General features: G+C 36.6%; 2 protein-coding genes across 2 annotated transcripts; both read right to left on the bottom strand.

The window, feature by feature from the left end:
* Positions 1 to 5741: 5741 nt before the first annotated feature.
* LOC111985907 (uncharacterized) lies at positions 5742 to 6537 on the bottom strand. Its single transcript, XM_024017551.2, has one exon. The coding sequence runs from the start codon at positions 6281 to 6283 to the stop codon at positions 5966 to 5968; it is 318 nt and encodes a 105-aa protein (XP_023873319.1). The 5' UTR covers positions 6284 to 6537; the 3' UTR covers positions 5742 to 5965.
* Positions 6538 to 9147: 2610 nt separating this feature from the next.
* On the bottom strand, positions 9148 to 13138 carry LOC111985911 (ACT domain-containing protein ACR4). The gene is made up of 8 exons (XM_024017553.2): positions 12769 to 13138; positions 11920 to 11995; positions 11769 to 11814; positions 11545 to 11659; positions 11356 to 11423; positions 10676 to 11266; positions 10464 to 10568; positions 9148 to 9794 (listed from the first exon to the last, which is right to left on the bottom strand). Exons 1-8 carry the CDS (start codon positions 12770 to 12772, stop codon positions 9453 to 9455), a joined length of 1347 nt encoding a protein of 448 aa, XP_023873321.1. The 5' UTR covers positions 12773 to 13138; the 3' UTR covers positions 9148 to 9452.
* Positions 13139 to 14167: the final 1029 nt, after the last annotated feature.

The following is a 14167-nucleotide window of genomic DNA, read 5'->3' as shown; positions in this document are numbered from 1 at the left end:
ATCTATCAGAGGCACCCTTCCCTTATATAGCATTGCCTTCTTCCATCTCCTCCGTCCACCTGTTCATCATCCAGGCACCCACTTGAGTGTATGTCCCATCACCCCCTTTTAGCCTTATGTGAGTGGCGGTAGCTGAGAATGCACTGTTCAGGGGTCTTATCCACATAAATGCGGCCAGGAAGGTAGGTGCCTTGCATTAAATGTGGTGGTTGAAGTATGCCTCCTTGATATTTCTCTGTTCCCGTTATCTTCATGTGTGTCTGAGGTTCCTCTCCCTCTAGACACTTGTCAAACAGATCATTTGAACCTCCCAAGCTCGTGTTGGGTCAAACCTCTTCGGATCCGAAAATGTTGGACTACTCGGTCACATGATTACCTCCTCGGATGGCACACGTGCTCGTCTCAAGGCATTCCCCTTTGACGTGGGCCTCTGACTGAAGGTCACACCTCCTCGGACGAAGAGTGTTCCTCATTCAGGGCCTTGGGCCCAATAAGTTGGGTTGGGTTTTTCTCCCCCCACATTAGCCCCTCAAAATTGTAGTTTTTCGTTCGCATCCGAAGAGAAAAAGTAGGATTTTGACTTGCCCCGGAGCAAAAGCTTGTAAACAGGCAAATATTGAACTGGCACGTGCATAAGCGTAGGAGCTGTCGCTTCATTAATGCCGCTGCGGTTTCCTTATTCCCCAGGCGCTGCATTAATTGCACCAGGTGGCGCTTTGTCCTTCGTATCCAACGGTGATTGAATGATCCAACGGCTGCGGTTTTTCTTCGAATTTTGGGCGGGAGTGTCCCTAACCCTTCGTTTGACTCCGTATAAAGCTTCAGAGGACACCATTTCTTCCTCACTTTGCGAATCTTCAGACGCTCCAGAGAGAACAGACGCGCCGCTCCGTCCGAACCTCTCAGTCGCTGCTCTCAGGCTTCCCCAGAGCCATCAAGAACCCTCCTAGAAGCCTGAAATCATCTCTCCGATTTAGTCCCGGTGAGTCGTCGTTCACCAAACTGTTTAGTTTTCTCTTCGGCCAACAGTTCCATTTAAGCACCATGGGAAAACTCGAGTACATGGTGGATACCCCTGAGCGATTAGAAGCATTTAGGGCCACGTACCACATACCTCCCAACGTGGGTGTGAGGTATTGCCCCCAGAAAAGATTCTAACAGACCGGGAGACGGGAGAAGTAGTTATTCCCCTTATCGCCTTCAAAGAAGGGGGAATGACCATCCCCATGGGTCCCATTACCACTAGCTATCTCCGAAACCATAGGCTCACTCCCTGGCAGTGCGCACCCAACATGTTTAGGATTCTAGGGGCCATTGACCACCTTAACCTTCACCTAGGATTGGGCCTCACCTGGCTCGACGTAGTACATCTGTACGAATGCCACAGCCAACAAGACGCAGGGTACTACTTAAAATCCCGGTCGGACGTGGTCAGGCTCATTTCTTGCCTCCCAAATCCAACAAAGGGATGAAAGACGACTATGTGATCGTCTCGGGTGCATGGCATGACGGCCATCACTGCCCAACCAAGCGTGGAAAGCCAGGTGGGCCATGTTAGATTTAGGCATACTAACCATAGGCCTAGGGTCCTCGTCTCTTAATCGTCTTTGGTTCCTTTTGTGCTACTATTTTTGAGTCTAACATAGCTTTGATGTGCCTTGGAATAGATAAAAACTTCGTATCTCCTCGGTTGAGTCTTACGAACGTCGCCGCCCTCAATTTCCTGTTGAGATCCGAGATTTTCGTGAGTGAGGACGGACAGCTCCGATCGGCTCCTCTGATTCTGGGCTACACAGGAAAACCAAAGGGTTATCAACCGGTCGGCAACGCAATTGTCCAAGAGATCCCCGCCTCGCCCGTATTGACGTTGGTTGGAAGGACTTTTTGGCACCGTATGATCTAGAACCCGTGCCACATCCACGCCCTCAAGCTATACCCCCTCTTGCTCAACCATTCCAGCAAGTCCCTCTCGGACAGGCAGCTGAAGGCGAAGGGGTTGGTTCTTCTACCTCCTCGCTAGAGGAACAAATAGATAGATTCCAGTTTGGTGGCGAGGGTTCAGGGGCCGATCGAGTGATAGAGGTTTCGGACGCCGAGGAGGATACCGACAGGCAATTGGGCGTTCACCTTGAAAAAAAAAAAAAAAAAAAAAAAAAAAAAGAGAAAACGTGAAACCAAAACGCGCCGCAGCTTTAAGCTGTATCCAAACACTGTCACTATCTTTATATATAATGCAATAATATTATATCTATGTAGTCAAAAAGAAGAAAAAAAAATGATAACAACTTAAAAACACAACCTAATCACATCCACACAAAGTAGAGTTCCAAATAATACAAAAATTCATCAACTTAAGGTAGAGATGCAAGAAAAGAGATTTTAAAAAAAATCCACCAAAAATGAAGAAAAAAATTTTTGAGAGAGAGAAAGAACCTTATTTGTGTGGGAAAACTATGTATAGAATGAAATAGAGAATTGTAAATTTATAGCAAAAGGAGGGGAAAAAGAAAAGCTAAAAATAAAGAAAGATAAAGGGAAAGAGGAAAAGTGATAATGTGATAGATAGTAGTGGAGAGATGAAAATTTAAAAGGAAGAGGAAAAGTTGGAGAAAATATAACATTAGTTGGGAAATTAATAAGAAAAAAATAGTTAAGAGAGAGAGAGAGAGAGAGAATATTAAAAATGGGTGGATGATGTGGGCACTAATGTGGCTCAACAAAGCTGTAGCAACAATAATGTATAACGTATAATTTATTCTATAAATTTTATTGTAGATAATTTGTTTTCCCTAAAAATTAAACAACTTCTAAAAAGTAATTTTTATCTCTCTATTTTTACAAATATATAATTTTATTATTTTTGGTGTCTTTTTTAATAATTTTTTTTTTTGAAGGGGTCTATATTCTTCTAACTATTGTTGTTATGCATTATATTTTTCTAATTTATTTTGGTACAAAATTTTTAAGTTTCAAATTTCTCATTCTCTTAAACAGATTATCATGATAATCAAAACTTATCATATAATTACATAGAGACTAAACTTAGGGACCAGGGACTAGGGTCTAGGGTAACAATATTGTTGGGTTAATAGTGAATGGACCAAATAGACTGAAATATTGAATGGACTTAAGTAAATATTTCGGTCAATTTGGTCTATTTGTTTATTCTTAAGTAAATACACGAAAGTGGACCGACTAACATGAACCAAAGTGGATCAAAGTGGAACGAATAGACCAAATTAGATCGAATTTAACTAAAATGGATCGAATAGGACCAAAATGGACCAAGTAGACCAAATGCTGAACCATAACCAGTAAACATAACTCCAAAAATTAATAATAATAATAATAAAGTGATGTAAAACCATGATCTGTGATATATAATGTATTCCAATGTGATGGAAATGATTTGTTGTTAAAGTAACATCAATCATATTTGTTATCACATTAATATTCTTAACTAAATTATTATGCATGATTCTATGTGCCTGTTGAATCAGTACCATATAGAGAAAGTTGGTACACCACAAAAAAGCATATCAAGAAAACTATTTGCATGTAATATTTTATACAAAAAGAAAAAGAAATGGAGAGAGAGAGAGAGAGAGAGAGAGAGAGAAACTTTGTTAAGAGCTTTTATAATCTCTATCTCTTGAAGTTGATGAAAATGACATATGGTTCTCTGCGAAATTGAACCATTCAATCTAGTTTTGAATACTACATTAGAATACAGATATACAACAGTGAAATGAGTTTCTTTTTTTTTCTTTTTTTCTTTTTTTTTTCTTTTTTTCTTTTTCGGGCGATTTTAAACAAAAAATAAATAAATGGTGTCTATGCCCAATGTATTTGTATTACATATATTTTCAATTATAAGTTACATTTATAATGCATGTGTTATGTTATGGTAGCAGTGAAAAGTGATAATCATATCATGATTAATAAGTTATAATTTGTTTTGAGAAAGATTAAGGCATAATGCATATATTAATATTTATACACATTTGTTTTTGAAAGAAAATGATGACATTACCACTGATGTGGAGTAGAGGGTTCACGTGTGTGGTGTGACTATGTTGCATGCTATGAGGAGGAGGAGGTGAGGAAGGGACACGTGCTCAATTTGTGTTCCATTTATGGATGTTTGGTTGGTTTCTACTGTAACCAAGAGCCAGAAGCAAAACACTAGCTGTTTATTAAAGAAAAACCAAGACTATGCAAACTGCATCACAGCTCCAACTAGAGATGCGACAAAGAGTAACACATGGAACAACAAGAAGCATACACCAAGAGCCTGAATTAATCACAAATCAGCTTCAAAATTCATTCAGGAAATCTATTGAGTGTGCAAACACATTGAAATACCAACTAGTTTGTGGAAAGATCAATTGTCTGATTATGTACTCACGTGTTTTTTTTTTTTTTTTTTTTTAAAAAAAAAAAAAAAAAAAAAAAAAAGAAGAAGAAGAAGAAGAAGAAGAAGAGATTTGATGGAATTCATGCTGAAATTACTTTGTAGATGTCAATGAATTCAGTTGGTAAAGTCCATTATCATGGCATAATGGGAGACTCGCATTATGTAGTCTATTGTCCCAATAAGCCTTCAATGAACTGAAAAAATAAAATAACTTTTGTTTAGCTCAAAAACTCCGCACACATTATTGTTATGTTGATAGTTTCCCAACATGGCAATAGAAGCTATATATGCTAAGGCTGTAAATGAACATGGCTTGCAGGGGCTACATATTATCTCAATCTGCACATCTTTGTGGTTTTCTTTCAAAGCCAGAATTGTCGGCACTCCATCTTTAAGTTTCTGTTTGGTAAAGGTTGCCAGCAGATTGATTATTATGCTTATAATCCAAGTAGTAGTTTTTAAACACATTTTTCATCATGTAATAAGAAGACTGCTCGTTGATTTTAATCCCCAACTAGGCAAGGAGCACAAAGGTTAAGGCGCATATGAAAATTGCAGGTATGAGTCTTATCGCTTGCTTTGTAAATTTGTTAATGCTTGTGGTCTGTTACTGGTTCTAGTATCATACAATGTCTGTTTTATCTTTATCAATACCCTAATAATTGCACTTATTATGTCTATCACCAATAGATTAACATATTCTGTTATTAACTTTTTAACAAGGCTTCTAATGGTAACACTTCATACTCATGGGCTGTTTGTAACAACTAGCTATTATGTAGTCAAGTTCGTAGAGAGTAGCAGCAATGACTTGTTTGAGAACTTGAATTTGCTTCCTGTGTGCCGGTCCTAAAAACAAGCTCTATCCAACTTTGGCTAGCCTCGCGGAATTTACTGAAGTTGACAAGCACTAGCAGAAAGATTAGGCTATGTACATCTGATATATTTGCAACAATATGCTAATCTGGATCCAATTCCAAAGAAGCAGGCTCAGTCGCATAGGCTTGGATTAATCAGAGTTGCTTGTGACTTTTATCCCCAAACAACTTGGAGGAAAGTCTCATGTGCAATTACCAATTAAGGCAACCTGCCCCAGTGCTGGACTTTTCATTCAAATCTAACATTAAGAAAGCCAATGTGATATTTTTCCAGATCATCTCTAATGCCAGTAACTAAGCTTCAAAAGGAAATCTAGCTTCACTCTACTTTAACCACGACATCTACATGAATAGTAAAACTGTTGGAAGAGGCCCCCCAGTTATGATAAGCAACTTAATAGATGCCCGTGAAAGTAACATGCTAAAGAGCTAATTAGGCCTTGTAGGATAGTGGTAATGAATCAGTTCAAAGTTATTATCTCACTAAAGCAAGTAAAAAGACAAAACAAAGTAAGAGTAACCTTTTTGGAAGAACATCAACCTTGTATCCGTAAACTTATCATAAGACATTGCAGAAAATCTACTAAATATACATAACCATTGGATACATTTTACAGGAGATAAGATCAAACACATATCTCAGATTATACGTCTATTGACCTTGTGATATTCAATGGGATTTCGTTGTATTTCCTTCTTGAATATATGCAGATTCAAGAAAAGAAGGCAACACAAGAGGAGAAAGTAGAGGTATGGGTTCTTTACTGTGATAGAATGAATTCAATGAAGAAGATGACGATGAAGAGGGATTAGAACCACTCAGAAATGGATTTGGTGCACCATTGCATGCTGTAGGGACTCTTGGCTTTAGCTGGAGAGGGCAGGGAGCTTGCCTTTGTAAACGGCGGCTTAAAGATCTTCCAAATACAAAGTCATCCTTATGAACACAAGTTTGGAAGCCAGGAAACTCAGCACTGGAGTCCTCCATTGTGTTTTGTGTTGCCTTTTTTTAATGTTCTTGAACCTCCTTATGTATTCTCTTAATAGTAGGCTACAGGGAGTGAGAGATAGATCTCAAGGATGAAAATTAATCAAGCTTAGTTTAAATGGATTTTACTAGCTGCATTCATTTAGTATTCTACCCTGAAATTTACTTTGTGGAATTTAACTGATAATTGCACTCTTATGGGCCCATAATTGGCCAGCACGAGAATGGCATTTCATAGATATACCTGGATATAGCGAATCATCTTATATTAACAAAAGAACCTGAATAAAATATATAGGCCTAACTATTGTGAAACCATTCATGTGAGGGAGGATAGCTCAGTTTGATGTGTCCTTAAGAAATTTGCAATTGCCTATCCATTTCCATGTGAAAGAAGAATCAAGGCACACATTAAAATCCCCAATTTGAATGACAGCAAGAAGCACATGATGACACTTCAATTAGTGATTCACTGCCTTCCCATCCCCAAAATAACTTTTAGAAAGTGGGTAACATGACTTGATTTCTTTATTTCAAGATTTGACAGAATCATGGCCATTGTTTTATGATATAGTACCATGTGCTATTAAAGTTTATTACATTATATCTTAAAATTATGGTCATGATTTGGCTATGATTATCATGCCAACCAAGATGATCCCAGTAAACTTTATGTTACTACATATATATATTATTTATAAATCACAAACCCAATGCTAGACACGTTCGGAGCATTGACTGCTGACTTGCTGACTAGTCCATGCAGAACACAAAACACTAGTGATGTATCAGTTCTGTGCACGTCTGTCTATTTTTTCTCTTTCTTTTGCCTTGCAAGACGCTTGTATGCAAATTTAATATAAATATGTTTGAGCCCATTGGCTGATTTTCTGAGGGATACTTACTGGTTAATGTAATGATTAATACTATGGGTAATACTACCATAACCACAACAATTTTCATAACAATTGAGTCGATATATTGTTATTAATTCTTACATGGACATATCATTCACATCACTATATTTGTTCTCAATAACTTGTCAACTCAACCGTTTTGAAAAAAAAAATTGTGAGAGCAGTTAGTTTCTTTGGACTTTTTGGCAGTGTAATTCGGGTAGTTCTGAAATTTATTAGAAGACAAATGTGATTTTGCAGTGAAACCAATTGCCATCAGTAAGGAGCCACTTACAGCTGCTAAAAGCTACTGAGTAATTCTGATAGAATCTTACAGGACCGACCCACACAGCACAAAACATTAATGTCTGCATGTAACACTATCCGAGAGAACAGTGCATGTGCTCTACGTTTAAATTAGATGTTTCAAGTGCAACTTGAAATCGTGGCAGAAAAAAGAAATTGCAAATGAGGTCAATTCTTTGCACTATACAATTTTGACAACAAATATCATACACTGTTTTAACTCTTTTTAAAAGAAACTTAGTGCTAATTTTGATTAGATTTACCCAATGATCCTTCTTATATCTAATCACTATCATGTTAATTAAAAATCATAATTTTATAAACTATGATTTACTTCTAAACAAATAGAATCATTAGGGATGCAGATTATTTTCCCTCATTAATGTTTTATATTTTCCTTCTTTTACTCTTTGGCCAGAAGATAGGATTGTTTTTCCTTTATTAACAATTTTTCTTGGCGGCTCATGTTATCAACAAGAGTCGACCAAAAAAAAAAAAAGTACGATTTATAATGTTCATCTTTATCTACACAAAAGCAAGTTATTTTTTCTTTTTGCTGAATAATCATTTGTGGTTACTTCAGAAAAGTATTTTCTCTACTGAATTCAAAACATTTGTATCTTAAACATCTTTGGATTGATAAAGACAGCCACGTATTGATTATCTACAAAGTTCCAATATCTTAGCTACTTGGTTATCCATCTATCTTTATTTCCTATTGAGGGAGCTCCTGGATCTAGTTAAAAGAAGCCATGTGGAGGCACCCCCACATAACACACCAATCAACGAATCATGTAGGTGGTGATGATAATAAAGAATGGGAAGGTGTGGTGTGGGCACAAATTCAAAAAAGAGGACAAATTTTCCCTTGCCTTTTTCTTCTATACGTATTTTTTGTTGGGCCTTTTTTTATGCCTTTTGAGCTTTCAAACTACATCAGCTTCCTCTCATCAGTCGGTCAAAAAGAATGTTCACATTGGCTTTGGATTGGACTTGAAGGATTTGGGACTATTTCAATTTGGAAAAGAATTCTTGGTGAACCATTACTATCAAGATGGGTTTTGGAAAGCAGGAGACACTTTTATCGTTGATAGAAGAAACATACATATTACCAAATCATTTTCAGTGCTAATGAGGAATTAGAGCCAAAAGAATTCCAACCTGATTCTATAAGAAAAAAAAGTGGACTTTCAAAGTCTTGAACATATAATAATTCAATATTGGCCCCGCCCTTCAACAACAAACCAAATGATTTGTTCCCAAACCAGACCCAACTCTAAAGTGCCTGTCTTTGTCAGAGAGTGATATTAGAGATCCCATATCCAAATTTTAGGTAGAAAATTGAATATTAAACCCCAAGACTGTGGAGAGCTAAGCCGCCACTCAAATAGAGCATCCAATGGGAGACATAGGGCAATAGGATGGTCAAGGTTTGGAAGCTTAGTCCACAAAAATTAAATTTCTTAGTGGCATCTTTTTCATTGAGAAGATCTTTCAACGAGCTTTCCAATAGTATCATAACACTTTCATAAAAGGAAGCTTCAATTTTGTGGACAATAATCCAAAATTAGAGTCAAAAGTTCTTTTAACCTATCTATAAAATAAAATATCAAAAGACAAGAGGGTATAGAATAGCAACTAAAATAATAGCACAAGATTAGATGAGGGCAGCAAACAATTATGTAAATTAGGTTAACTGCTCGTTCCATGGTCATTACACAAATTAGATTTTAAACTCTCCTTCTTTGATTTCAAGAATCCAACAAGAGGTTGGAGTTTCAGTAACAAATAAAGGTCAAGGCAGGACAAGTGGTATTTACAAGGATTTGGCTTTCCTTTCCTCCTTTGAGATATATATGTTCCTAAATTTTGAGTCACAGGTCCTCTAAAATGGTTGGCATTTGTATTGGAGTATTGAAGTTGAGGGGTTTCAATTACAAGTGAGGTGAGGTATGATCAGTTGTTTCTCAAGAATAGGACCTAACCAAGCCGAAGTTAACAAAGGATCGAGACTTGAATAGACCACCAAAGAGGAACCTGGTTGGAGACTCTTGAGGACCATTTTTTAACTCTTCAGGGCTGCCCTTTACTTTCAGTATAGTCTGTCCAATTGCTTGCCGGATAGAATCTATGGTCTTAGAATCGACAGGGTACCCTGATGCATCACGAACATAGAATGTATTAAGAGCCTTGCCTGCTTTGGTTGTAACTTCTGCTCTGATAACAGTGAGGCTATTTTCTCGGAAGATACGAGTGACATCAGATAGCAGCCCAACTCTGTCAGTAGTGCAGAGTTCTAGCTTTAGACCCTGAATGAGGAAGAAAAAAAAATTAAGAGCCTACAAAATGAAAGAAGTCTCTCAAAGGAAGATTACAACAACCAAAGATGTCCAGATTGAATTTGTTTTCAGCTGTTTTTCACAGGAACTGTACTAGAAAACTATGCTTTGTACAATAAAGGCAATGATAGATAAGCACTATATACAATAAAGCATAATCATACAAACAAACAGGCAGCAACAGTTCTTAAGAAAGGTCTACATATCATGCTTTTAATAAATAACAAAATCTGAATCATAATTATAAGACTACAAGTTCCTTTCAGTTACTCCCCTTAAAAATTTAAACAATCACTCATTTGCAAGTCGCACATGGTAATTTAAGTAGAAATGGGGACCTTGTTCTATATGATTGTAATACAGACCCAACATTTTTGAAAAATTAATACTGACATCATAACCATTACCATGACCTCTAAATTTAAACAGACTGAATTGCATGTGGAAGCTACAAAATTAAGTAAAAATCCTGGCCCCAGCCCAAGGTTAAAAACTAGCAATATGTTCACAGCATAATTATTCTGAAGTTATAACTATCAGTATGTATATTTGCATAAATTATTGGTGAGCCACTGGAACATTTCACAACATAACTCAAGATGAAAGTTACAAATTCCCACCATATTATAGAGCACTCACCTCAGATACTCTTCTCTCGATAGCTGCTTCAAGACATTGTATCACTCTTTCTCTCTCTGCATCTGATTTTACAGGGGACCCATCTATGTGTCTGATATAATATTCCTGCAGATTCATCCATAGAAAGTTAGCAAAAATGCTAGTACAAACAAAACAAAGCCAGCCAATTAAAAGCTAACCCCAATCTGCACAACCAGCAATAGATGGCATACCTGATAAGCTTCTGGACCCTCAGCTTTAATACTAGCATGAAAAACCACATATTGCATGTCTGTCAATGTGCAAACAGTATCAAAGAGAAGCTTTGGCCTATCTTTACTCTGGATGGTAACCACAGAGTAGTCTTTGTCATGCCAATTGACAACATTCACATTAGGTCTTTTGTTCTCATTCAAGGCATCATCGTCAGCTCGTCCATAATCCCTATCATCAAACATCATCTGGTGAAGCCGTCTCGCAGTGTGTGTGATCCCATGAGACACCACAGTCTTAGCTTCACTGGATTTGCTGCTGCCCTTAAGTACATTACAAAGACGTTTCTTAATCCTAGATAGCCTCTCGGGGTCAGTAATTGCACCCCCGGTCTCCTCATCAGTCACATGCATCACAGATGCAGCTCGGGTGTTGTGAGTCCAGACCTCTGCATTCACTACATTGCATTTAAGATGTGTGAGCACAGCAGACACTTCAGAAAGTAGTCCTGGTCGGTCACATCCAGTTAGCTCAATTGCAGTGTGATCCATGGAGGGCTTAACCCCAACAGATCTCATAGAAGATGTAAAGCATGATTCTGGCCCTAAAGACTGAAGATGAGCACAAGTAATCAGCTGGCTATATGTACAATATTTAAAACCATAGAAAAATTCAACTCAATATTAGTACAACAACTCACCTTTAGAATATAATCCAAAATCCCTTCGTCTGTGACCTTATTTCCCTCTTGATCAGTGACATTGAAAACTGATAAAATAGAAAGTTCACAAAATCAATTTTGATTTCCAGGTACATAAAAAGCAAAAAAAGGACATGTATTCTTAGTCATAGAAGCAATTTTAAAGATTCTAAAAAGAAAGAATCTTACCATCCATGAACCATCCACCATCAGAGGATATGTAAGCTTTAGTTATGATGAGGTTAAGGTCAGTAAGGACTTGTACAACTTCGAGAAGTATTCCATGTTTGTTTGCACTGTCAACCTGCATCATAAAATGGAATAAGTACCAAAAGATTCTTAAAAAAAATTTAAAAATTTTAAAAAAAAAAGCCAATAAAGTACAACAAAGAGAAACAAATTGAAAGCTATACCCTTATCACTGTTGCATTCTTGCAGGACTCATTATCAATTACAACCCTGAAAAAAATTGGACAAAAGCACAAACGTGTAAATTTACATGGAATGGGTCAGATTTAACGGCTGGTTTCAGTGACATACAAGAAGAGTAGAAAATTTACATACCTAGGTGGGTTCATTCTCCTGAAGAGTTTCTCATACTCATCATCTATGTCATTCATGTTGAACTCCGAAATATAAGCTGTGAGAATAAGAATTTTAACCAATCAGATAAGAAAGGACATTTTTTAGAGAATCGCCACAACCAATCAAAAATAGATACTTGGATTCATAAAAATTTGTCCTTTTTCTTTTTAAAACAAAAACCCCCATAAACCAAATCCTTTCAAGGAGTTCATTAGAGAAAGAGAGAGAGAGAGAGAGGGAGAGCTAAGCAATAATGAAGAGCTAGAAAAATTCTAGAACTGCCCAGATACCGAGAAAGGCAATTAAGCCAGTCCAGTTCCACCTAAAAAGTTGGTGGGGGCGTGTGTGTGAGCGCGTATGTGCTGGTGCCTGGTAGGCTTTAATGGTTGAAATTTTTGTAAAAAAACAAAGATGAAAAAATAAAAAAATAAGAAACCATTAACCCACCACGCCATTGAAACACAAAAGCTAAAAGAGAGAGAATCAAACACAGATTCCACCAGCCAGAATCTTAATTAAGATTGCAGAGAACACATAACTAACAAAATTCAAAGTTTCCAACCCCCCAAAAAAACAAAATCCGAAGAGCCAAAACTAAAGCAGAGAAGCAAAACAAAGCAAAGAAATTAGCCTTAATGAAAAGAACAAAAACCATAAACCTATGCATATTTCCCAGTAGGTACAAAACCCCAAAAGCAAACGAAGACTAATTACTACTTACTAGTACTACATAGAATGAAAGGAATACCCAGAAGGAGAGACAGAAATCCAAGAACAGAGTACGAGAAACCAAAAAGGTAGCAAAAAAAAAAAAAAAACAGAACGTACCCATTATGGTTGTTGAGGACTTGTGATCTGCCACAGCAAAGTTTTCTTGGTTCTGATAAACACAAAACTCTCTTTCTTTGTGAGGTATTGTTTTTGTGCATAAACAAAAGCCACAGTATATGTGTATTTATAAACCAAACCAGAGATCCTGTAACACCTCTCTCACTAAGGAAACAAAGTATTTTTTTTATATAATTCTCTGCTTTTATATATAGATATTTTTTTTCTAAAAATATCAATATATATTGTCAAAGAATCAGACCCCTCTCCCCGACACGATGCTCCAAAACCCTGCAACACCAAAAAAGTACCACGTCACTCTCTCGCTCTCTCTCTAAACTCTCTCTGTTTTCCTCTAAAAGCAGAGTAGTAGTAGTATTTTCTGAGTGCTTAAAAAGAAAGTTTCCAAAAAAACAGAGCAAGGAAACACACGCAAGGCGTATTTTAGAAAAAGTGTACGAGGTGTGTGATAGAGAGCGCTGGTGTGCTTGAATTTTCTTTATTATTATTTTGTGGGTGTAAAAACTAGTAATAAAAAAACTAAAAACGAAAAACTAACCCACGTTTTTGTCAATAATTAAGAGGGTAAAACTAAAAAGGGAAAGGTAAAAGAAGAGTAATAATAATGGCTCCAAGGTTTGTGGAATGAAACTATTGGACCCGTTGTCCAATTAGTGCTCTCTTTAAGTAACGGTTGTTTTGTCACCCATAGGACTCCCCCATATTTACCATAAGTCAGAATTAATTACCCAATGTTAATTACTTTTCTCCTCTAAAAGACAAAACGCCAAAATGTCAATAACGTTTAAAAATAAATTGCGGGTTAAGCGACTGTTTGGGACTGTTGTTGGAAGAAAAGTTGTAGACTTATAATAATAGTCTAGTTTTTGCAATATAAGGTGGGCTGTGCGCTTAGGAAAGGACAAATATAAGCTCTAATATAGTAATACTTAGTTACTTTCGGAGCACAGAAAACAGGGTTTTTTTCTTTATTATTCATAGTGAGATCTACTCATTAAATTTATGATGAGAAAAGAAAATATTATTTATCCATACTTTGAAAGTATCTAAGAATTTTCTACTCTAAACTAGTTTGGAGCTATCTTTTTTAACTTATTACGTGGTAATTTACAAAATTATCTACGTCTTAGTTAAAAAAGTCATGTAATTAAAATTATAAGTTGATGGTCTATTCATGGCCAAATAATGGGTTTAAGGATAAACTTTTTCCTTTAGCAATATCATAAAATGGGTTTTGTGTGGAAATGAAAAGCACTTGAAGCCAAAATTTGGAGTATAAAAAAATGGGGTGTCTTGTAACCCACTTAAAAAGTTTTTTTAAGAAATTCTTAAAATGAAAATTAATTAGGATGTGCCAATTAAGAGGCAAGTAGCTCAA

Source organism: Quercus suber, unplaced genomic scaffold (assembly GCF_002906115.3).
Source record: "Quercus suber isolate HL8 unplaced genomic scaffold, Cork oak 2.0 scaffold_346, whole genome shotgun sequence".
Classification (NCBI taxonomy): Eukaryota; Viridiplantae; Streptophyta; class Magnoliopsida; order Fagales; family Fagaceae; genus Quercus; species Quercus suber.
This window is presented reverse-complemented; position numbering and strand designations above follow the sequence as displayed.